Source organism: Drosophila navojoa, chromosome 4 (assembly GCF_054131105.1).
Source record: "Drosophila navojoa isolate 15081-1374.11 chromosome 4, UAZ_NAV_1.0, whole genome shotgun sequence".
Classification (NCBI taxonomy): Eukaryota; Metazoa; Arthropoda; class Insecta; order Diptera; family Drosophilidae; genus Drosophila; species Drosophila navojoa.
Genome location: NC_142892.1, coordinates 7,536,886 through 7,560,691, shown reverse-complemented (window position 1 = coordinate 7,560,691; position 23,806 = coordinate 7,536,886). Strand labels below are relative to the sequence as shown.

At 39.3% G+C, this 23,806-nt stretch overlaps 1 protein-coding gene across 1 annotated transcript in view; it reads right to left on the bottom strand.

Annotated features, from left to right (window-relative positions):
- Window positions 1–12,533: 12,533 nt before the first annotated feature.
- The window catches only part of eIF5B (eukaryotic translation initiation factor 5B), a 31,146-nt gene continuing 19,873 nt past the window's right edge, over window positions 12,534–23,806 (bottom strand). The window contains exons 8-9 of the mRNA XM_018099513.3: window positions 15,856–16,017; window positions 12,534–13,044 (exon numbers count right to left, since the gene is read on the bottom strand). Of these exons, the coding sequence (XP_017955002.1) occupies window positions 12,937–13,044; window positions 15,856–16,017 (270 nt within the window). The 3' untranslated portion in view covers window positions 12,534–12,936. The remainder of the gene's footprint in view (window positions 13,045–15,855; window positions 16,018–23,806) is intronic.

Here is a 23,806-nt window from a genome sequence, read left to right as displayed (position 1 = left end):
GAACTACACAGCATTTGTAAGGCGACAACACATGGTCGGCCTTTCATAACCCCCCCGCCATCAGCTAGCGCCCTTGTTCCACATGCAGCGACTACAGGCCTCAAAAGCGCACGAAGCCTATGCTATAAGCGACGGCGACGGCGACGACGACGACGACGGCAGCGACGGCGACGGCGACGATTTTTCGTACTAAAAACCAACCGGACGTTGCCGCCACCGCCGTTGCCCGTTGCTCGTTGCTCGATGCCCGATGCTCGACGCTCGATGCCCGCGAGCGGCAACCGACGCCAACATAAGCTTTGGGGCTGTGAAGCTTTATCGGTATGTGTGTGAGTATATGTGTTTGTGTGTGTGTGTGTGTGTGTCTGTGACTGTTGGGGGCTTTGCTGTGTTGCTGTTGTTGTTTTAAAAAAAACGGAAATTGAAAATATGCCAACTTGTAGGCGCGCTCGCTCGCCGCGTTGCCGCTGCTGGTGACGGCTCTGCTTTTCGGTTTGCTGCGCTGCAGTGCGGGGGGCTTGTGGACTTGCGACAAATTCATGACAGTTTTTTTTTTTTCATTCATTTAAATTTACAAAGCAAACAGCGCGCAAACGAGCTGTACGAGCAGCAGCGGTAGCCGCCCCCTGCAGAGCCCCCCTCGCACGTTTGCTGCCTACGCGAAGAATTCACCACAGCAGAGTGATTCGAATTCCAAAACCGAAAACCGAAAACAGAAAACCAAAAACAATTTCAGTTTTAATCACTCCAATCTCAAATCTCAAATATTATTTGCCCCACTAAGAAAAAACGAATGTTATTGAGTGAGTTTTTATTTAATAATGAATCCCATCTAGTTGCATATTTTCACCAAATATGTTTTTTTTCCTTCTTCGCTGGGCCATAAAAAATCAGCCTCAATGAGCGTTGAATCTGTCTGTTTCGCGTTGGCTGCCAATATGAATGAAAAATACGCACACACCAAGGCGAAAGTAGCTACAAAACCGCGGCGATGTTGTTGTCTATGGATGAATAGCTGCAGCTGCCAAGTGTGCGTGTGCGTGTGTGTGTGTGTGTGTGAGTGAATGTGTTGGTGTGTGTCGGTTGTCTGTCTGTTTGTATGTGTGTGCATGTATACATGTGTATGTGTGAGCGAGTATCTGTATCTGAATGTTGCATGAGGTAAGCATACGCTGTTGTTGTTGTTGTTGTTGTTGCTGCTGCTGTCGTGCCAGTGTGGTGTGAGTAGAAAAAGTTAACAACAGGCGAGCCCATTGTCTCAAACCATTCACCTGGACAAACAATGAAAAATTATTGTTTGTGCCAAACCAAATGCCACGTATACATATGTATATATGTATGTATGTACATATATCTATATCTAACGATATGAAATTGTTCTATTAATAAATCAATATATATGACATTTAGTATTTTTTGTACACATATTTTCAAACAATTCTATGGCCGTCCGAAACGCACTTAAGTTGCGAGCAAGTAAACGCGCTCCAGTGTGAATGATATTGAAAGGCAAACACATCAGCGACTGGTTCAACGTTGTCTGTCTGGCTGGCTGGCTGGTCTCTGGTTAGGCTGCTGCCGTTGTAGTTGTTGTTGCTGTTGCTGTTGATGTTCGGCAGAGTTGCCGAGTGCTTCGCGCAGTCAGTGTCCAAAGAAAAATACACGACTCTGCGGCGCGTTGGCAACTGTGCGCAGCGACTTTAAAATAAAATCTCAAAACCAGTAGCACTTTTCTTGGCTTCAACATAAAAAAAAGTGCGCGGCAACAACAACAACAACAACAACAGCAGCAACGTCGACAGCGACGTGCGTTGAAAATAACAGCAAAAACAACAACGACAAAAAGTTAAAGCGAGCGTGAAGAGTTGTTTGTTGTCTAATAAGCCAAGCCTCAAAACGGGGGAGATAGCAAGCAAATCGGATCGACTATAGATAACAACTAAGTGAAAAAAATAAATATACATATACATATTATATGTATATACATACATATAAGTACATATGTATGTATGCACATATAGAAAGAAACAAGCTAGCTTGGAAGACAGACTATTGGGTGCCAAGGCAGAGATTAGCATGAACTTTCCAGTTCAGAAGGAAGCGAAACACAAATATACATACATACATACATATATACACATACATTTACATATATATTTACTATATGGCATAGTATCAAAATGGCTTGCCAAACGCATACATTTATACAAATCGTATGTATTTCAGTATGTAACACACACACACACACACACACACACACACACACACACACACAAACACGCACAGCAGACAGCAGTCGACACTCGAAACTTCCTCTCCAATGCCACAAAACTCAACTCGTTTCAGAGAGCGAGCACCAACAGCCACAGCGAAAGCGAATTCCAAAAGAGTCGAGCCGAGTCGAGCGAATTGAGTTTGAGTGAAAGAGCGCCACGCGGCGAATTCACTTAGCTCGCTCACTCACTCGCCAGAGTCGTTTTTATGAATGAAACCGTTTATAATGAATGGAGGCCTGCGCTGCCAGCAACGCTGCCCGCTGCCCGCTGCCAGCGTCGCTGTCATCGTCATGTGCGCTTGCAAAGAAAAAAAAATTTTGTGTTTTTTTTTTTCACTTTTGTATTATTTAAAATTGTTTTATTTTTCTGCTTTGTTGCTGTTGCTGCTGTTGATGTTTTCCTTGACTATTTTATTTAATGTCTTGTATATAAACATGTGTACATGTATTAATTGTGTTTATTTCAGTTCTTCTTTTTATGGATCCATGTAAATTGTTTACGCTTATTTTCGGTCAAATTGCACATAACTTGTACAGTTAATGCGTGAACAATGCTCCAACTCTGACAGACGCGCTGTCGCCCTCAGTTTGAACAGACAGCAGCAGCAATCGAGTTAAGAGCTACTTAGTAGTACGAGAGGCGCATTAAAACACTGTTTTTTATTGAAATACTCTTTTGTGTGTGTGTGTTTTTTTTGTGTTTTTGGGCATAATGAAAACTGCGACAGTTTTTGGTTGTTGCCCACATTTGCTGCCGAACGTGGGCGGACACGCATAGTAGGCTGCCTATCAAATTGACATACATACATATATACATATAGTCATATATATATACTTATATACATATGTGCGTGTAGACACAGTTTGTTAGTTTCATTCTTACCCACACTTAAAATTTTAGACAGCAAATTCAGCTTGGGGGTTTTACCCCAAACCGATTTCATTCCAGCTACCCTAAATGGCAAAAAAAATATTTGTTAACTGCCGAATTAGTACAGTTAGGCAAGAAGAAGATGATGATGAAGAAATTAGATATAATTTCGTTTAAATAGTGTCGTTATTTAAATGTATTTGTCATACACACATATGGATGTATAACAGATACAGTTGTTATACAGGTGCGAGCGACGGTAATTCAGTTTGACTATTTGCATGGACTTTCTACTGCATAGTTTTTTTTTTTATATAAATTCCAATCTTATAATAAAATTCATAATCATTCAAAGTAATCTATAAAGTTAACAATCTATATTTTACATTTTATTTATAAGCAATTTTATGTACAAATAAATATATACAATATAGCATTTTTGCATACAACTTGAGCTAATCGTCATGAATTGAGGTTGGACTTCTGGACCTTAGGCTGGAATAGCTTTAATGCAATGTAAACAAAATTTGCTCTATTATTAATTCGTACATTGTATAATGCATTCACTCAGTTATTTATTCATTCTTTCAATCCATCCTTAGAATAATTATACAATATATTCCTTTATTCATTTATTTATTTACTTATTTCAATCTACCTTTAAAATTATTTTGTTCTATATAATTATGTCAAGACATATATTCTTATCTATTATGAAATCTATGACATTTCTATATCTATATATAATATGTCATATAAAGAGTGAATATCTATGTTTCTATATATCTTTGCATGCCTTGGAAAATGCTCATTTTCTTTGCTTTCTTTTATAGCCATTTGATACAGTTTTCAAGATCTCTAACCTACCCAAGTAGTAAGGCAAATATATGCTAATTTCACTTGAGTTTTGCATTAGAGACACCTTCACCTTCTTCAACTCCTTCTCTATATTCATCTCCATCCCCACCTCAACTGCATAAAGTCTAAGAAATATAGGCACATGTCTTTGGTCTGCACTAAAAATGCTTAAAAAATTAACCATAAAGCTGACAGCTCAAATAGAGAGAAAGAGAAGGGGAGAGAGAGCGAGAGGGACGCATAACAAATGCATATTTAAATTACAACCAAATTTGGACATCGACGTAGGTTCCAAAATCTTTGCCAAGTCAGCCAAAAAAAAAAAAAAACTAAATACGAGAAAAAAATGTTGTTAAATTTTGTAAATGTGAGGCATTCGCTTTTCGATGTGGGCTTTGTCTCTGCTTTGCATATAATCAACATGGAAAGTGGCTCAAAAACCGTCGGCGTTGGTGGTTCGACAAGAAAAAGCTGCACCACACACGCACACACACCGACCAACACACACACACACACAGCTATTGGAGTTTTCAATATTTTTAGTTAACAATGGCAAATGCGACTGCGATTTTGATGGCGTTCGCAATGGCAACAATCACAATGCCAAACCCGCTTCCGTTTCATTCAGAAATGTAAAAGCCCCTAACGAAATATATAATTCAGCATTTAAAGAGTGGGTAATTCACTTAATGATCGGTTGTGTTGTTTATGAGAAAGCCAACTCCCAACGTAACTAACATAACTACAACTGTGAAATGCATTTGCGCAATTGAAATTCATACAATTGCTCGCTCGGGAACTGAAATGAGTATATTGGGTTTTTCGCTAGGATTTTTCGATCTACAGTTTCTCTGAAAAGAGTATATTGGTTTTTTGCTATGCTCATTCAATCTACAGTCTCTCCATTGAAATCCCTTTTGAAACTTGAGCCTCGGAATTATATTCTTTTAGATATTTTTGTCTGCTGTCTTTTTTGGATACATCTAACAGAAGTTCGATAGACGGGTATTATTATTTTAATTATAGGCCATAGTCTTCAAATACTATCCCATAACTCTATATGTATATGTTATATGTTATATTATATTTATGATCATACGGATCGTGAAATATTGACCTGTTATTAATCAACTTTGTAGTGGACTCATTTCCTTTACAGATATACGAAAATATATAAATTGGATTAACTGTAGCTTATTTACGACTACTCTAAGTTCAGTTTTGCTACCATTGTAGTTAAATTTGATCAAGAAAACAAATTTAGAATAAGTCTGATTACCCAACTGCTTTCATAACATTATAAATGGGTTTTGACTAGAATTTCTTTTTGAACCTTGGCAGTTGTAGAAGAAAACCGAATCAGTTTTAGTAAATGTTGTAGGTAAGTTATCGAAACCTTCAAATCAGATCATAACTTAAAATCAATTAAGCTTTTTTTTATGAAATCCATTATCTACTTTGATTGAAGTTTTGATTGAAGAACAGAATCAATCAAACGAAAATTTCCTCTGGATATCGGCTATGCCTCAGAAATATACTAAAGCTAAAATTCTGAAATAAGTTAGATTGAAATCTAAATGCAGAAATATTGATGTCAGAAGTAAATAAAATATATTCTTGTACTCTTCATTTGCAGAATGTGCACCTAATTATTAGATATTGCATTTTCATTAAGATTATAATTGAAAGTCGAATCTTTTACTGATCTTTCACATTCAGCAGTTTTAAGGTTTTGGTAGCTTTTTAGATTTACCCTAGATGTGAAATTCTTTTATAAGAGTTGGTATAAAAAAACTAGGAATTAAATAAAGTTTGATAAGTTTTCGAAAGCTAAAATTCTTGAAAGATCTCTTATGACATCTTTTATATGCCTGTGTAATAGAAATTTCATGAAATTAGAAGGACTCAGACGAGTTTGTAGTTTCTAAAGGCAAAGCTCCCACTGATATCCACAGCATTTGCGTTCAACTGAGGGCGTCAGCGACTGCAGACTCTGAAACAAAGAGCTGGAGCAGCCCTCGCTTATGGTTGCTTACTGATAAATAGCGCGGGTGTTTGCAGCACTCGGTCAGCGGCTGCCATTGGGGCTTATTCACAAATATGCACAGAGGTCTCTCTCTGTGTCTCTGTCTCTTCGTCCCGCTGCCTCTCCGTTGCTCTGTCTGAATGGCTGGCTGGCCGTAAATGGCGCTCAGCATGCGGCGGTAAGCCGGCCAAAATGAAGACAGTTGACACACCCGCGGAATGCCACAGATTGTTGCATGCCTCATGCCAAGAATGAATATACAGCAGCAGCGATGCGAATGATCGCAGCCAGAGGAATCGAGAATCGCGAATTGAGAATCGGGAATTGAGCATCAGGCTGTCTGTGGAGAGTCCCGAGTGAGCAGCCAAAAGCTGGAGCTTGGAATGCCATGGAACAGTAGCCACATCCGCTGTCAACTTTGGAAATTAACGCAGTTATTCACGCAGTTCGCCTGGAGCTGAGCCCAGCTTAAGGCAAAGAGCTAAATTGTGTCTGCCTGATCTTGATTCCGAGTCATTATGATACCAATTTAAAAAACAAAAACAAAACAAAAAACCCGGCTGGCTACCTAAGCGATGGCCTGGCTTGATAGAGGACAACGGAGAGATCTTCGCATCTGACCGAAACCCAAAAGATCGCCAGACAAATGCTTTGGGCACTCAATTCTGTTTCGGTTTATTCACAGATTCGTTCAGCTGTTGGAATTTGTCGACTACTGTTTCGCATTTTTTCGCAATTGCCAAATATTTTCAAGAAATAAAAAAAGTGGAAAAGGCTTCAGCCTTCACAGCTACTGTTTGCCTTGGATAACAGATGTGAGTCTCTGAGAGAGTAATAGGTAAAGACTTGTATGGCTATAGATTGAACTGTAAATGCTGTATGACTACTATATATGTGTGTATATATCATGTCTTTGTATCAAATGAATAATCAGTGGATCATTGCTGTACCTCCAAAGCGTTTGCTTAAGCTGTAGTAGGGTAGAAATACGTCTATTTCCAAGTCAAGTTTATACCAAGAATATGAGGCGCATGTTGCGCAAATAACTTACGTAAACTTAGAGCTATAAGTAAGAAGTCTTAAGAGCAATATAAAATACAGAACTAAATCATATTTAACACCTGAAGAGGCTCTGCCTCTGCCTAAGATACAAAATATAGCCACAATAAAAACTCTGAAATAATAATTCCTTAAGCTAGGCATGAGCCTCAGTGCAAGCAGTTGGCCTAAATGATTTACTATAGACTGATTTGAATATGAGTTACATATATTTATATGCACACATGTATACATATTTATGAAGATGCTCCAAAGCACTTGATTACTCAAACTAAACTCCAAGTCCTGATCGAACCAAAAGGTGCGAATTGAATTGAATCATTAATGAATAGATTTAGTTATGTATCTAAAGATCCTTGCAGTTGAAAAGATTTTAGACACATATTTAATTATTGTATGATATATTGATATAAATTAATAGCTAATAAATATGATCAAGAGTTGCTTATGCTAAAAGCACAAAGGCTTCATTATCTATAATGAATAAATTTACTTAAAAAGAGCATTGTGTAAGTGTATTTTAATGTCTGCTTCATTTATTGAAATACCTTCTCTAGAGTAAATGCCTTAAGGGGCAGAGAATTAAGTATTGCAACTATAAACTTACGAAGTATAATTTGGAATATGATTATACAAAATACACTTGAATTGTGTTTTTTAATCATTAAATCTTCAAAGTTATTGCATCTTGAATGAATTAGTTTGAATCCAGAATGAAAATGAATAAAGGGCTGCAGCATCATCTTAGCTGAGAGTGTTTTCAGTAAATTTCAAATTCGCTGGAAACCAATGCATAACTTAACTAACTAAAAGTCTGTATATAGAGTAGAGTCAACTAAGTTTGCTCTAACTAAAATTGATTAACAATTAATAGTTAATATTACACTGAAGCTAAGAGTAAACAACTATAAGAAGAATTAAGAAAAGCATCATAAGATTTTTTCACTAAGCCAAGGTATTGTTAATAACTTAGCTACTGTAACTAAATAATAAAAAGTAACTTACCAGTTAGACAAAAAACTTTATTGTAGATGAGCGAAAAGTTTATAGTTTATAACATTTGCTTGTTTTTGTTGTCAATTAAACAAATTGCACAGTTTGTGTAATGTTTTGCAGCGACTGTATTTTGAGCCAACAGCTAGTTAAGTACCTATTATTTACACACACACACACATACACAAATCGCCTAATTAATGTACTTAGATATGATTAACTTTGGTTAATTGTTTATTATAACTGCTTAATTATTTTATTTGAATAGTTTTTCTTTTTTTTTTTTGCACACTTTGAATTTGTTTTGTTTTAGGCAAGAGGAAAACGTTTTTTGTTGTTGTTTGTTTTTATTTTTTTTCGGATACAACTGAATGTCTTGGCTCTGCCGTTGTTAATTGCGTGCTGGCCAAGTTGCCTTTTCTCTTTGAACTGCACAATCCCAAGCTGGGTGAGTGGAGAGTGGCCTGCAGGGGATGCACACGCAGAGACTTGAGTGTTGAATGCAGCCTGACGCTCGTCCAGTGACTGAAACGATGTTGCACGCCATTTGCAACGCGGCCAACGGTGCGCCAACTGGCCCCAAACGTCGCCAGCTGCAGTTGTCATCGGCAGCTCGGCTCGCGGTTCGGCTGAAACGACAGGATGCTGGACACGGCACGACGAGCCAGACGAACGCAACGCGATGCGAAGCGAAGCGCAACGAGCGAGCGAGCGAGCCGAATGCAGCTCGTTGCGTGGGCATCGCGTTTGAGGCCTGTTGTTGATATGTGGCAACTGCAGCTCCACTTCACACTTAACTCAACTCAACTCAACTCGACTTCAATCTAAGGCTAATCGAATCCATATAGAGTGTGCTGGCCGTGCTCAGAGCATGGCTCATCACTAAAACAACCGAACTCAACTCTCGGCCACCGGTGATGGCCTCTTCCCCACCCATGGCCAATGAGCGAGCTGCATTCAAGGTCAACACGTTTTGACGGCCATTTTGAAATTGCTTTGCCGTTCAATGGCCGCCCAAACGCGTTGGCTGCACGCTGCACTTCCGTGCCCAATCAGCTCGGCCCTGAGTCCGAGCCCAGCCCGCCGCGTTGGCGTCGTTGCCTTGGCAACGTCCTTAGATAGGCGTAACCTCGACATTGGCTCTGAAATTGGGGGTTGCTTCCGCTGCAGCAGGAGCCGCAGGAGCAGCAGCAGCTGCAGTGCATTCAAGGTCAGACGCCATCATCAAATCAAATGAAGCTGTTCACATACATATGTATATGTGCGTGCTTGTGTGTGTGTGTGTGTGTGCCGTTGCAAGCCAGCTGATTGTCAGAGTTGCCACAGAACTTGAAGTTATATCGAATCGATTTACAAATAAAGGCGCCTAACTTCAAGTTGAACGTTTTAAGAACTAATTTTAGACAGACTATAGATAACTATGGGCTTTATATGTAAATTGTGAGTTTGAGAAAATTTCTGTAAAGGTAATATTTAACAAATGGCCTTAAACAATGCACAGAAGCCTTAAGTTAATAAGTCTTAAAGGATATCCTATAGCTAGATATCCTTAAACGATATATTATAGCTAGTAATTAATATAGTAATGCACAGTACTGGCCATCGTCACTATACTATATATATTGATAACGATAAAAGAAACCCTTAAACAACTCAATTCCTTATCCTGTCTCTTTAAAAATCTACAAATGTCAGTCAAACTCAAGCTCACCCATCTCAAACCTTAAGGAAATCCTCCATAAATACAAGCTGCCAACATTTGCTCTATTTTTAAATGCAGCATCAGGTATACGTTAAGTCCAGTACACGTTAAGTATACGCCATGGTCACATTAAGTATACGCATTATTCATATTTATGCAGCCAGAGCTTTGCTTTGCACTGGACTTGAGGCAAAGCATTTCCCTTTCCGCATATGGGCAAGAGCCGTTTCCCTTCAAGCCAAAATAAACTGAATTTTGGGCAAATCAAAGGCTTTCGCCTTTGCCTGGGTCGCCAACCAAATTGAAAGGGTAATCAAGGTAAAGCAATTTGAAAAGGTCAAACTGTTTTGGCATTCAATTTAGGCGCACAAGTAAATCGAGCAAATCGATTCATTCATACACATACATACATATATGCTCGTATATAAATAAATGTAAGAAATACAAAAATAAATGACAATTCATTGCGACGCGTTCGAAATACATTTTCAAATTCATTAGACAGCAAATTTTCACTTGCTGACGAGCGATATATAAAGATGTATATATTTATATGTATAGTATATATGCATGTATGCATAGATCTGTGTAAGTACATACGTATGTAAATGAAAATTGGCCATCCAATTTTCTGTGGCTGAGTGGCTTTGACTTTGCTTTTGGCTTTTTAGTTTTTGGTTTTGGTTTTGGTTTTTCATGTGCCTGTGGCAAACAAATCGCACAATAAATTTGTGCGCCGCCTGACGTCACAAGTGTCCTAGATAATCAACGGCAACAGCTAACGGCGAGGTGAAATCTATAAACATGTAATCATGGCAAACAGCAGCAGCAGCAGCAACAGAAACAAACAAACTGGCAACATTTACAAGCAGCCAGGCCAAAAGCACGTGCATTTCACGAATTTCATTTTTGGAAACTTCCGCTGCTCTCAACTGCGATTGACGTTGATTTGATTTTCATTACATTTTTTTTTTTTTCGGTTTTCTTTGCGCTTTTCCATTTGACTTTTATTTCTCCTTTCATTCATTAGATATCCCCACTCACACATTGAGAGAGAGGCGCTTGCTAAGCGCTTAAGCTGCTTCTGCAGCCAGCACTCGTTTTTCTCAATGAAATTTTCAAACCCCCCCCCAGCCAAAGCCCGTTGTCTGCCCTGGCTTGGCTCGGCTTCCCTGCTGCTGCTGCTGCTGTCCTAGTTCCACCATCCACATGACGCAGTCACCAACAACAACAGTAGGGGCTGCCTTCTGCTTTGTGGACGCCATTCGCTGCGCCTTGTGAATGAATTTCGCATTCTCTCTCTTTCTTTCTCTCTCTCTCCCTCTGTCTCTGCGGCTCTCAATTTCCAGCTGGCTGAGTTTTTCAATGGCCACAGCCTGCGCGCTGTGGCGTCATTGAGGATTATATCTAGCGTTTATCCTGTCTGGCAGCCAGCTAAAATCTCATCAGCGCCTCCTGCTCCTCTCCCTCTTGCTCAGGGAGGCGTCCTAATGGCATTCCTGCTGCGGCTGTCTGCTTTTATATGTGCGTGTGTGTGTATATATGTAACTTGATGTATATACATTCTACTCTATATACGTGTATTCTAGAAGTACATTTATTTAAGCCTTTTATTATATTGTTTTGAATATATATTACTATGTATGTATGTATATATAGTTAATCAATAATAATATTTATCTTTTTATATAACATGAACCATAAATATAATATAAATATAAGAAAACTTTTCAGACATTGCTTCAGCTACTCAGCTCGTTGGTCTCTCTTGCTTATAAGCAATTTGTAGATTTTGAATCCAAGGATCTTGTACTTCTAACCACTATGTATGTATATAGATCGTACTGCTCATAAATATAGTACTGCTGCACTTAAAACAAAACTCTCCCTTGTCGAATAAGAGATATTTAGAATAGAAAGCTGCTCATAGTTGAATTCCTTTCGAGGATTTGATCTACTGGCAGAATAAAGACATCAATTATATCCAGCCGCATATATATTATATATGTACATGCATAAAATCAGCTACTAAGCCTGCTGCTTGAGCTGATTAATACTTTGCTGAAGTCATATAAATGTCATCTCCATCACAATAAGCCACTTAGCCCAGCAAATACTTGCAGTGACTCAACTGATAGCCTCCACAGAGCTAATGGCCTTATGGCCAGCTTGATATTGGAATGGGTTGGGGGAAGGCGAATATATAAATGCACATTAAATGCTGATTCAAGGATATGCCATGAGCTATGCCAAAGCCTCAATGGCACAAGGAGTTTGCTGTAATGTGTTTGAAGTGGAGCATAAAGCAGATTTTGAGTGACGCACTTGCAGAACTAGTGTGTGTGTGTGTGTGTGTGTGTGTGTGTGTGTGTGTGTGTGTGTGTGTATGGCACACTCGAGAACTGTGCCGTGCTGTGTGTGCGACAGAATTGTCCTTCCAGCAAAAGGTTGAATGAACCCATGGCGGCTGGCTGACCCAGTTTCTGATGCAGCGCCTGGCGAGCCAGCAAAAATCCATTCACAAGCAGCTACGGCAGCAACAGCAGCAGCAGCAGCCGCCGCAGCATCCACATTCACATCCTTGGCGCATTCAATGACAGCTATGAATGAAAAAGGAGCTGCTGCACTGCGCATGCCACCTGGTTCAATGCACTCGATGAAGGTTACGCGAGCAGAGCTCAGAGCTGCTGTGACGTCATTGCTGACACAGTTTTTCCAATTTGCAAATGAGAAACGTTTCATCTTCTACTTCTTCATTATTAATTTATAACTTTAAATTTCATTTTATTTTGAGGCGTAACAAAAATAGGCGCAAAAAATTTTGTTTATGTTCGTGTTGTTGTTGTGCAAAAAGCGTTTACAAATTTGATTTAAAAACTTTTTTCCAAACCGAATACACACAATATACATATATATATTTATACATACATATATATATGTGTACAATAAAAACTAAAGAATTTTCATTAGATCTTCTTCATCTGGCCAAGTCAGCAGCGCCTCAAGCTCAAGCAGTCTGTAGTTAAAGAGTTCTCCGTTAAACGTACACAATTGTTATGGCAAATGCAGCAGCAGTTGCAGTTGCAGTTGCATTTGTAGTTGCTCTTCTTCTTCATCATCATCATCATCATTTTTTTGGCAAAAATGGTCTCTTAAAGTATTTCGAATAACTTCTTAAGCTCCACCATGAGCGCCCAGTCGGTTTTGATCAAATCATCACGGAAATAGTCCTTGCAGGCATCGATGCTCTGGCGTGAGATCTGCAAAGATAGAGATAAACATATTAGAGATATTGAATATTATATTTATATATATTTACTTGTAAATAAATCTACATAGATGACTCTCTTAAGTCTAAGCTATTTATTGTATAAATATACTACAGAAAAAATCATTTCAATTTGATATTGCTTGATATATGTATATTGTATACAGATACTGAGTATATACATATATATTTAATATATATATAATTCTTTTATTTTTTTGTAAATACACAATAAATATTATTCTTAACATCCGGTCGATACGCCAAGGCAGCTCGATTGATTGTATACATTTCTTAGTCTCCATTTCCATTTCCATTAGCATTTCCATTTAATTATATTTTTTTGCCAGTTGCATATTAATTAGCCTGAACAATACTTTCAATATGGAGAGCTGCATACATAATGTCCCGATAAAAAGATATATAACTATAGACGTATCGCACAATAGTGGCAATGGGCCATGCATATCAATGAGCTCAACATAAAGCTAGGCTTCTTCTATTTTAGTTTCTTCAACGAGCATAGCAAATACGTATATAATCGGATAAGAAATTGAGTATAAGATTTACTGCAGTTTTTAAGCCTATGCTATCGAAGTGTTATCGATAACTTATAAACTTATTTAAGGTATTATAGGAAGTAAGCTCGATATAGATATCTAAAAGAGAATGCTTGCTAAGTATATCATAATTATGGTCATATGAAAGTTTTATCGTGCAACTTCAAGAAAACAGATAAAAGTAACTCTCAACTTAGTTTTTAGTCTCACATTTGACCCCATACTTTGGGCTATTTATAGCTTGCGCCACAAGAACCTTATCTACGCTTTAAAGCCAGGGGGGTTATTTGGGTATTTGGGTTGCTGTCGCTTGAACCGGGTCGCCAAATGCGTCAGAATCTCTGATAAAAAAGAAGAACAAAAAAAAATACGAAAGAGTCAAAGCCGTTGCCGCTGTGGCACAATGCAAAAGCTTGAACCCGGCTGCACGGCAACTGGGTCAAGTGAGTAGCCAAAACAAACCGACGAACAAAAACTGGGTTATTCCGCTGAGAGAACGCCAGAAGTCAATGAACGATGCGGCAGCAAGTGCATTGCCGTGGAAGGTGAAACGTGACGTCAGGCATGGCCCCAGCCGCAGTGGGCGGGGCTGGCGTTGGGGTTGGGTTTTGGGGCGCGCCTTGATCAGGTCAGCCATGACATAATACCCTTTGATAGCATGAGAAGGCATTGAGTTCTAAAAATAGCCAAGCGGCTGTAAATAGATATAACTGAATGGAATGAGCGCGTACACACACACACACACAAAGCACACACACACACACATACACAGCAACTACATTCAGACACACATTCGCTCTCTGTTCGCCTCGTCCTTGATGTGTTTTTCTCTTTTCATCTTTGTCTTTACATGATGCGGACTAAATTTGATTACCCAACTCGACAGGCAAGCAATTTTTACGACAAATTAATTGAATCAAACTCGCTGCAAAGTGGAGCTCAATGAGCAATTACCCAACCATTCTTAGGGCCCCGATCCCAGCCAGCGCCAGCCCTAGCTGGCAGTCAATGCTGCTGACGTCATTGATGCCGCCTCATTGATAAGTGGCACTAAAATAGCGCGAAAATTAAGTTCATTATCGATTTCAAAAGTTAACACACACACACATACAGCACTCATATATATATGTATGCACACGTACACACCCAGACTTGTACGTACAGTGTCCTTCTACTTGACGTCAGCAATGTTATTGTTATTGAATACCCTGCAGTTGATGCATGTCAATAGAGGGGAGTAGAGATTAAGCTGAAGTATGCAACAGATGGTAACAGGCATCAGCAAAACCTTTAAGATACATACAAAGATACAGATACAGATACAGATATAGATACAGATACAGATATAGATACAGATACAGATACAGATACATATACAGATACAGATACAGATACAGATACAGATACAGATACAGATACAGATACAGATACAGATACAGATACAGATACAGATACAGATACAGATATCCATCTTGCAGCTAATTACAGGGCATTCGCCCGTCGAGCACTGTCCCACACCTACAACAATCTTGTTTTTTCAAGTAATTAATCAAATAATGTTGCTGGCCATTTGCTTTAGCGGAAGTTGCAAAGACCTTTTAATGCCGTTTATATGGCTACCCCGCCGCCGTGGCCTCCCCCGCTTCCCCCGTTCCACCGACGCAATCAGGTGCACACCTTTGTTTTCACCTGCCCGCGAAGTTTACACAACTTGGCCATGTAATTTGATAAGCCAAGTTGGCAATGGAAACGCGAATGGCGCACTGCCAAAGTTTAAGTGCCGATTGAGCTGATAGCGCATAGAACGGGAACGGGAACGGGAGCGGGAGTGGGAGGTGCTAAAGGTACCTGGTGCTCGAGCGCCCAACCGGTGCAGGTGTCACTCAGCGAATGGCCATTGCAGCTAACACCTTCTGATTGCCCAACTTGGCCAAAGAGTTAGGTTTCATAGCAAGAAATCAAATGTTGCAATTAAGGGAATGGAAATATAAAGGGGGAGCTACGGGGGGAATTGGCGAAGTTGTAAGTTGGACAGAAGATATATAGAACATATAGCAGATGTCTAAGGAATATATTAACTAATCATTAAATAGATACCAATGAAGAATTTAATGACGTTTAGCCAAGGCTAAGTTATTATCTGATGAACTTTGGACTTTTACTTGTGCCAACAGTAAACATCTAGATCTACATTATGCACTAATTTACCTTATAGCTCTACCTATATTGTATTCAGTTCTTACCTTGCTCACGAGCATATCGTCCGCCTCGAAGTGTCGACCATACATTTTGGGTGATTCGCCGGGAATCGGTTCGATTTTGATGCAAATCTCCTGACCTTTGCGTGCAAATTCGATTTGCTTGTGATTCGATTCGATTGAGGTGACAATACCAATGTCCACAAACTGGAAATGACAGAAGAAAAAGAAAGAAGATGTGTATTAGTGAGATTCAATTAGAGAGCCTAGTTGAGCTTACGATTAATAGAAAGATCAACTCAGCACAATAGATAATGGTACTACGAATCAGTAATGAGTAAAAGAACTTTAGAGAGGGGTTACGATAAGCAGATACTCTGTCGTCTGAGAGTTACAAGAGTTATACAGATATAAATTAATCGATTTCGTAATATATCTATACTCCCTACACACTATCATACACACAATAAAATAAGATCTATATATGCTAGAAATGGTGACTCTTCCAATGATCTAACTGCATTTAAACGAGCTTTAGTCACGCAAAGATCAATATAGGCTGCTTATAGGGCTTTAATTGGTTCAGGGCATTAAAAGAATTCAAATAATAATAAAAACAATTGAGAATATGGCTATCGGGCAGCACCGCATTGTCAATACTTGATACGCCGCCAGTCTAGTTATAGACCAATAGACCCATTAGCATCACTGGATGAGCGGGCATTCGGTAACGAAATGAAAACTGGAGTCTTAAGTGCTATCGACACACATCTGGCGTCCGGCCATTTCCTTAATATCGCCACTGCCAGCTCGACTGATAAAAAACGCGAGCTTGTGGGTGTTTTGGCTAAATGGGTGTTTACAGTGGGTTAGATAACGCCCCCAAGCAGCAGCGAGCAGCGGGCAGCGGGCAGCGGGCAGCGTCGCCACTCTCTATCGCTGGGCAAAGTCATTGAACCAAATTGTAATATGTTTGTTGTCGTAACTCGTTTGCACTCAGCGACAACAACAGCAACAGCAACAACAACAGCAAATTAAACACAGGAAACTGTTGCCAAGCCAACGCTGACATCGACTGCGCCGCCAGCGTCGGCGTCAACGTTTCCTGTGGGCGCCCCAATGGCGGCCACGTCGCCCGTTTGCTTCGTTCGTATTTCATTCAAACCAAATAAATTATTGAAATTTTTTTCTCTCGTTTTTTTTTTCGTCGTTTTTGGCTTGTTGCTATCGGTGCAAATAGCTACAACACATTTACATACATAGTGAGAAAGAGAGAGAGGGAGAGTCAGAAAGATAGACAGAGAGAACGAGAGAGAGAGAGAGAGAGTGAGAGAGGGGTCGCATTTGTCACCATTTCCTGCCGTTGATTACTCATACGCTCCGTTTTCAGTTCTAGTCCGCTTGTCGAATTTTCATTAAATGTGTTAATTTATTTTCATTTCCACACCATTTGTGTAGGCAGCGCGGCCCGATTGAGCCATTGATGAGTTATCGATAACACATCTAATTGGTTTCTAATGATCGATTGGCCAAGCATTGACATGCTGTTGATGTATAGAATTTTACTCTAATTTATGGCATTTTAATGGCATTTTTTAGACAGCGTTGCCACAGCGAGAAATAAAAAATAGTTATCGATAATTTTATTTGATTTTTTTCAGTAATTTTTAATCATATTTTCATGCATCTAAATTAAGTCTCCAGCTTTATAATTCCATTCTATGAAACTGTGCTAAAACTTCAATATTTACGCTCTATAAATACACACATATTTATAACACATTTGATACACTAAGTCCACTAACGAAATGCATTTCAAATATAAAAATATGATTGGTAATGACAAAAGAGCAACTCAATCATGCAATCCATCGACTCGCTGTGTGCGTTTCGATGTTCGTGTATGTGTGTGTGTGTGTGTATCAACGTTTATCTAAAAATATGATTTATATATTTATATATATATATATATAGTGTTTTTTTTTTTTGTACAGACCGGATGTCGTCTATTTTCAAACAAGAACAACAACATCAAACACGAGTCACTGCCTCTGCCTCTGCCCCTGCCCCTGCCCCTGCCCATGCATGTTCCTGTTTTGTTTTTGTACAGAAATCAACAACATTTATTGTACAATTTATGAGAGATACTGCATAGAACAGTTTTGATACAGCCCAATGGAACACCACACACAAATTGTGCGTACTCGTTGCTGTTGTTATTGTTGTTGTAATTAACTTAACTCTCGCAATTAATTTCACTCTATTTCTCTCTCTCTCTCTCACATTCACTCTCTCTCTCTCTCTCTCTCTTTGTCTTTCTCTGTGGTTTTGTTTTTCTGTGCTTTCTTTATCATGTCATGGTTTGCTTTTGTCTTTGAAGCTTAAACTGCAGTTGTCAGCAGGAAACACTAAATTAGCTGCCGGCTGAGAGAATTACGGCATTTCGACACACACAACAACAGAAAAAAAAGAGACAAGTGTGTGTGTGTGTGCTTGTCATGCACAGACAAATCAGAGTGCCAAAAATTTGCGACATCCGTCACAACGAAACCTGTGAACGAGCGAGACAGCTGCACATAGAAACAGAGGGGGCAGAGCGAGAGAGAAAGATAGAGAGAGAGAGGGAGAGGGAGAGGGGCAGATGAACATCTGTGATTTCAGCTTTAATCACAGCCATTGACAACTTTGGCAACGTCAACACAAATGGCTCAAAAGCTTTTCCCTTACGCTGCGCAGCTGCAAACGGTTCAGTGTTCTTCCTCTTCTTCGTTGAGGGTTGTCGGTCTTTGTACTTTAACGGTATACAATTTCTATATGCGACTCAAACCACAAGCAAAAGCTGTCGGCGTCATCTGCTGATTGCATTTGACTGCGAATTCAAGTGTTTGAGTGCATGTCAATAAAAAAATCTATAAGAAATGAATATCGATAGATTATCTTAATAACTGCGGTAGCTGATATTTGATATCGATATATAGCTTTAATAAATGATAAGGAATACCCCCTAAAAATATAGACAAATAGCTTTAATGAATTATACAAGCGGCTATAAAGGACAGAGTCCAGTAGGTAAATAAACGATAAATTATTCAAGAAATATTGATAGTGCACTTCGATAAAGGATTATTAATAGGACACGCTCAACGATATTTAATAATAATCGATAGAAGCTATGATATAATATTAATGCGGCATATAGAATTCAAATATATTGTTAGTTTTCATAATCGATAAACAAGCAACTTCGATAGACGATAAATACAACACAAGTTATTTTAAGCTAGTTAAATAGAGAACTTTAATAGAAAACCTTCTTTTATATAAACCTTCTTTTTCTATACAATATATAACTATAGAACCAATCGAACTGCCATCAACCAATATTACCCGACTTTGTAGTTCAGCTCAGCTTGACTTTAAGTTCTAACTGACATTCTGAGATTAGAATATTTCAATGGATGTTTGTCATTTCGTCTGCTGCCAACTGATAAAGGCAGATGCCCACATTTCTAGTTGTGGACAGAAAAAAGTCGATGAGGCACTATAATGCAACTGTTGAAGCACGCTGCATTGTCGCCAGTTGGCCAAGAGCAGCTGCTGTGCTGCAGCGCATCTGCAACGCCTCGGCATAACGCCCCTGAGGGCCTGTCAACAGCAGCAGCAGCAGCAGCAGCAGCAGCAACCACAACTGCAACAGCAACAACAACGACAAATAGCAATCAGCCGGCTGGCATAAGTCTAGTCATGCTCATTAGCATCCGCTGTGAATGCAGCTAACGCCCACATATTGACTGTAACAGCAACAACAATGAGAAGCACGTAGGAGGGCCAGCACAAAAGTCTTTCACTTCACTGTGGTGCAGCACACCAATACCAATGCACTCCACTCCACACCACTCCACTCCACTCCACTCACAGGAAGTCTGTGGGCTTCAGCTCTCTCAAGTATGCAGCTCAGGTGGGTGCTGCAAAGTGCAAACAGTGTCAGCCGGTGGCCAAGATCAACAAAGGCTCAACCGACGGGCGACAATTCATGATTGCAGCGATTGTTATTATTGATAAGCAGCCATTGAGGTCTGCCTATCAAATCGGAAACACTTAGAGATAAATTTATCAGTGGAACGATCTGTGGCCAAGTGCAAAACAATTATAAATTAAAGACCATAAAATAATTAGAGCCACGATTCTTTCTCCATTCAACAGCTGCATTTACTGGCTGATAACAAGGCGCCAAGGCGCACTTGCAATCGCCGGATGTGAACAAGGGGGAACGGAAGTGAATAAGCAAAAATTAAAAAGAATGCCAATAAATCTTTCAAGGTTTCACTAACTGAAACACTGACAATGATAGCGCTGCTCAGTAGACCAAGGTAAACACCGAACGCGAGCTCGGCACAGAGACCCAGTTTAGCTAACCTTTCTTATGTGTCGCTATATGGAGCAAGTGCTTCAATTTGAAATTTAGAATATTTTGCAACTTTAATGAGACCTTTAAAGGTGCAGAGTATATGCTTGAATAGTCTAAACTGGCGTTTATATGAAGTTGTAGAGGTTTTTATATGGATGTTGATTTCCTTTTATGAAATATTTATATATGATTCTCTCTATATCTTTTGTTTTAGTAATCAGATATAATTGCTTATCAATTTTTATAGACTTTATGTTATGAGTAATCTAATGTATGATCTGTAATTACATTACATTATATGTAAATAAAATTAGTATCTAGTAACACTACATCTAAGACTTAGTTTTTTATCTCAAGAGTCCAATACTATAATGCCAACATCTTTACTTAAAAGCATAAGTAGGTCTCCAATATAGATTATATATCATAGATGAAGCTTTCACTTTAGGCTAGGTATACCTTCTAATCACATTCTATGATAAGCAACGTTCTACATGACATCTACTAGACTAATCAAAGTTCTGACGAAATGAATGAAACACCAAAAACATTCATCTTTTTGACAGCTCGATGAGTTTATTAAATCATATAACTGTCATATATGAATATGCTACCATTCAAGCGAATTGTCACAAAAAAACCCCCCATTCAAACTATATGAGTAAAAGCTATAAATATTTCGCTTTAATTTGAAACACTATTCAGACAATTATTGTGCCCAGCCTTATCAATGCCAGCCCGTTGTAGACTGGCAACTCCCAGAGATACCTGAGAACACGTGTTTCCTCTATGTGCGTATGACTCTCAGGCTGTTGACTAATTGGCCGAGTGACAAACGGCAAGCGATTCAGCCAACTTGCCTCGCCAGACAATCTGTCAGCCCTTTTTCGTTTATTTGTGGCCTCTGCCGTTTTATTGTTCCAATTTCAGTCATGCTCGTGGGCGAATGCGACATTTCGTTCTGGCCAAAAGCAAAAGTATGCAGAATGCCAGACCAGGCCAGGCCAGACCAGACCAGACCACAGCAAACAGTCCAAAACAGTCCAAGCAATCCGTGCCCCACATCATCTTTCGTTGCGATTAACAAACGTCAATTAAGTATATTTATTTTGGGAGCGCGTGTAACCAAAAAAATGAAATACGTAAGAGTGCGGCAGACGGGTGTATGCAACTGCATAATGCTTGCCTAAGGTAAAATTGAAGTTGAATTAAGGGAAGATGAAGGTATTTATATATCTAGGAATGGAGCATTATTACGATACTCCACTCCCTTAATATACAGCATATCTTAACAGTAAACATAGATCAGATCTCTAGCGTTAAAGTATGCAGAAGAATACACAACAAGTAGATGAAGAGAGCCAATATACTCTTCTCATTTGAAGAGCGAGCATCAGCACACACACACACACATATATATATAAAGTAGCTGTCTGTGGGTATTTATGCGATTTTCCGACTTTTGTGCAAATTCAGCATATCCGGCCAAAAAAGAAACTGAAATGCGCCGAAGTAGAAGGCGACCGACTGACCGACCGACCGAGCGAGTGGACGAGGCGACGACGTCGACGTCAATTCCAAGCCACAAAATGAAACAAAAGTGAAGTAGATACATATATAAATATATATATATATGTATACTCTGTCGAGTAATTTGCTAATTACGCTAATTTCTTTTGTTGTTGCTGTACAGTTTTATAGTAAAAGCTATATATATAACAGAGAGAGAGAGAGAGAGAGAGAGAGAGAGAGAGAGAGAGTGTGTGAGAGAGAGAGAGTGAGAGAGAGAGAGAAAGAGACACAACTGAAAGGAAGACGAAACGCAAAAAATATAAAAAAAGCGCGTATCTAAGCGGATTTTATTATCTTATCGCCAGCCTGAATGACTTTCCGTGTCTGTATAAGTGTGTGTGTGTTTGGTGTGTGTGTGTGTGTTTGTGTTTTTTTATGACTGTGCAAACTACACTCGAAACATGAAGCGCTCTAGGCGGTCGCCTAGCCAAACAACAGGAAATAAGCATTTTTATGAATGAAACGTCGGCCAGCTAGCAATAGCGGGCAATAGATACAGATACAGATACAGATACAAATACACATGAGCGATAGATACAAATACACACAGCTCCACTTACAGTTACGTGCAAAATGTTTAGCTTAAGTGAAAAATGCCGAAAAAACAACAAACCCATTGCTATACAGATAGATACAGATACAAATGTGCAGATACAGATACATATGTATATACACATATGTATAAACCGTGCGTTTGCAAACTCGTTTATATATACATACATATATATAGTTTCTATCAGCGTAGTTTTTCATTCATGCTTTGTGCTTTGGCTGCGATTGCATTTTCAGCTTTTATGCTCTGCTTGTTCCATTTTAGATACATAACTAAATCACTTGATATATATAGAGATATATTTTTATGGTTCGCGCTGCCCACACAATATTTTACTAGATATATGTATGTGTGTGTATCTAGCATAATTTACTGCTGCTTTTAGTCACAGATCTTTTTCTCATTCATAAAAACATTTTTTTACTTTTACTTCCGGCTAAGCAAGCGGGCGAGCCGAAAGCGAGGCAGGCGGGCAGAGAGAGAGAGAGAGAGAGAGAGAGAGAGAGTCAGCGCACACCTGCATTGCTTAAGGGTTTGAGCTACTTCCGCTGCCACTTCCGACTTGCAACACACACACACACACACACATACACTGAAGTGTGCACACTTAGAATTTGAGTCGAGCTGTAGCTCAGTTTTCTATCTTCTTTCGCTCATTCGTTCTCATTCATTTGTGTTTTCCTACGTGCGGAAGCATTCATATCCGTTCTTCTGCTTCCGTTCTGCTGCGACTGCCACTGCCATTGCCTCAAATTGCAACCCGCATCTGCTGCTGCTGCTGCGACTGCTGCTGCTGCAATCTGCTTCCGCACCGCCTCAGCTGCTACTTATTTTCCATTTAATTACTTGTTCCGACTCTTAACGCTGTTTCTATTGCTTTATGGTTAAGCAGCATTGTTGTTGCTGTTGTTGTTGTTGTTGTTGTTGTCTTTGGCATTGTTGTCGTAATGCTCAAAGTACTTCTTTGTCGCACACGTACTGCAGCCGTATCGCATATAATACTTCACATTACCCTTAAAAAGCCAATGTGACGCAGTTGCTCATTGCTCAAGCCGTCGGCAGTTAGTCGACAGCTCAGATACCCTTACGAGCGCAGCTAAGACTAGGGATTTGCATTGAAATAGAAAAACTTAGGGGTTTTAGAGATAAGCATTCTGATTCTTATTGTATTGAGTTCACTTAAAAATGTAAGAAGTATGGAACATCAATATATTAGATTACATAGTATATAATAATTAAATTTTTATAAAATGTCTTTCACTATCTAAAAACTTCCCTTACAAATATATACACCATAATTTATCTCCCAATTAAAACCGCCAACAAATCGTCTCATATATCACAACGACTTCGTGTTCACTCTACACTTTTGCCCGAGGGCGACAAACGGAAGTCGTACGCCCATTTAGGCTTAACAATTGAAAATCTTTACTTGAAATGCGACGGCACATGCGTTAAGCACT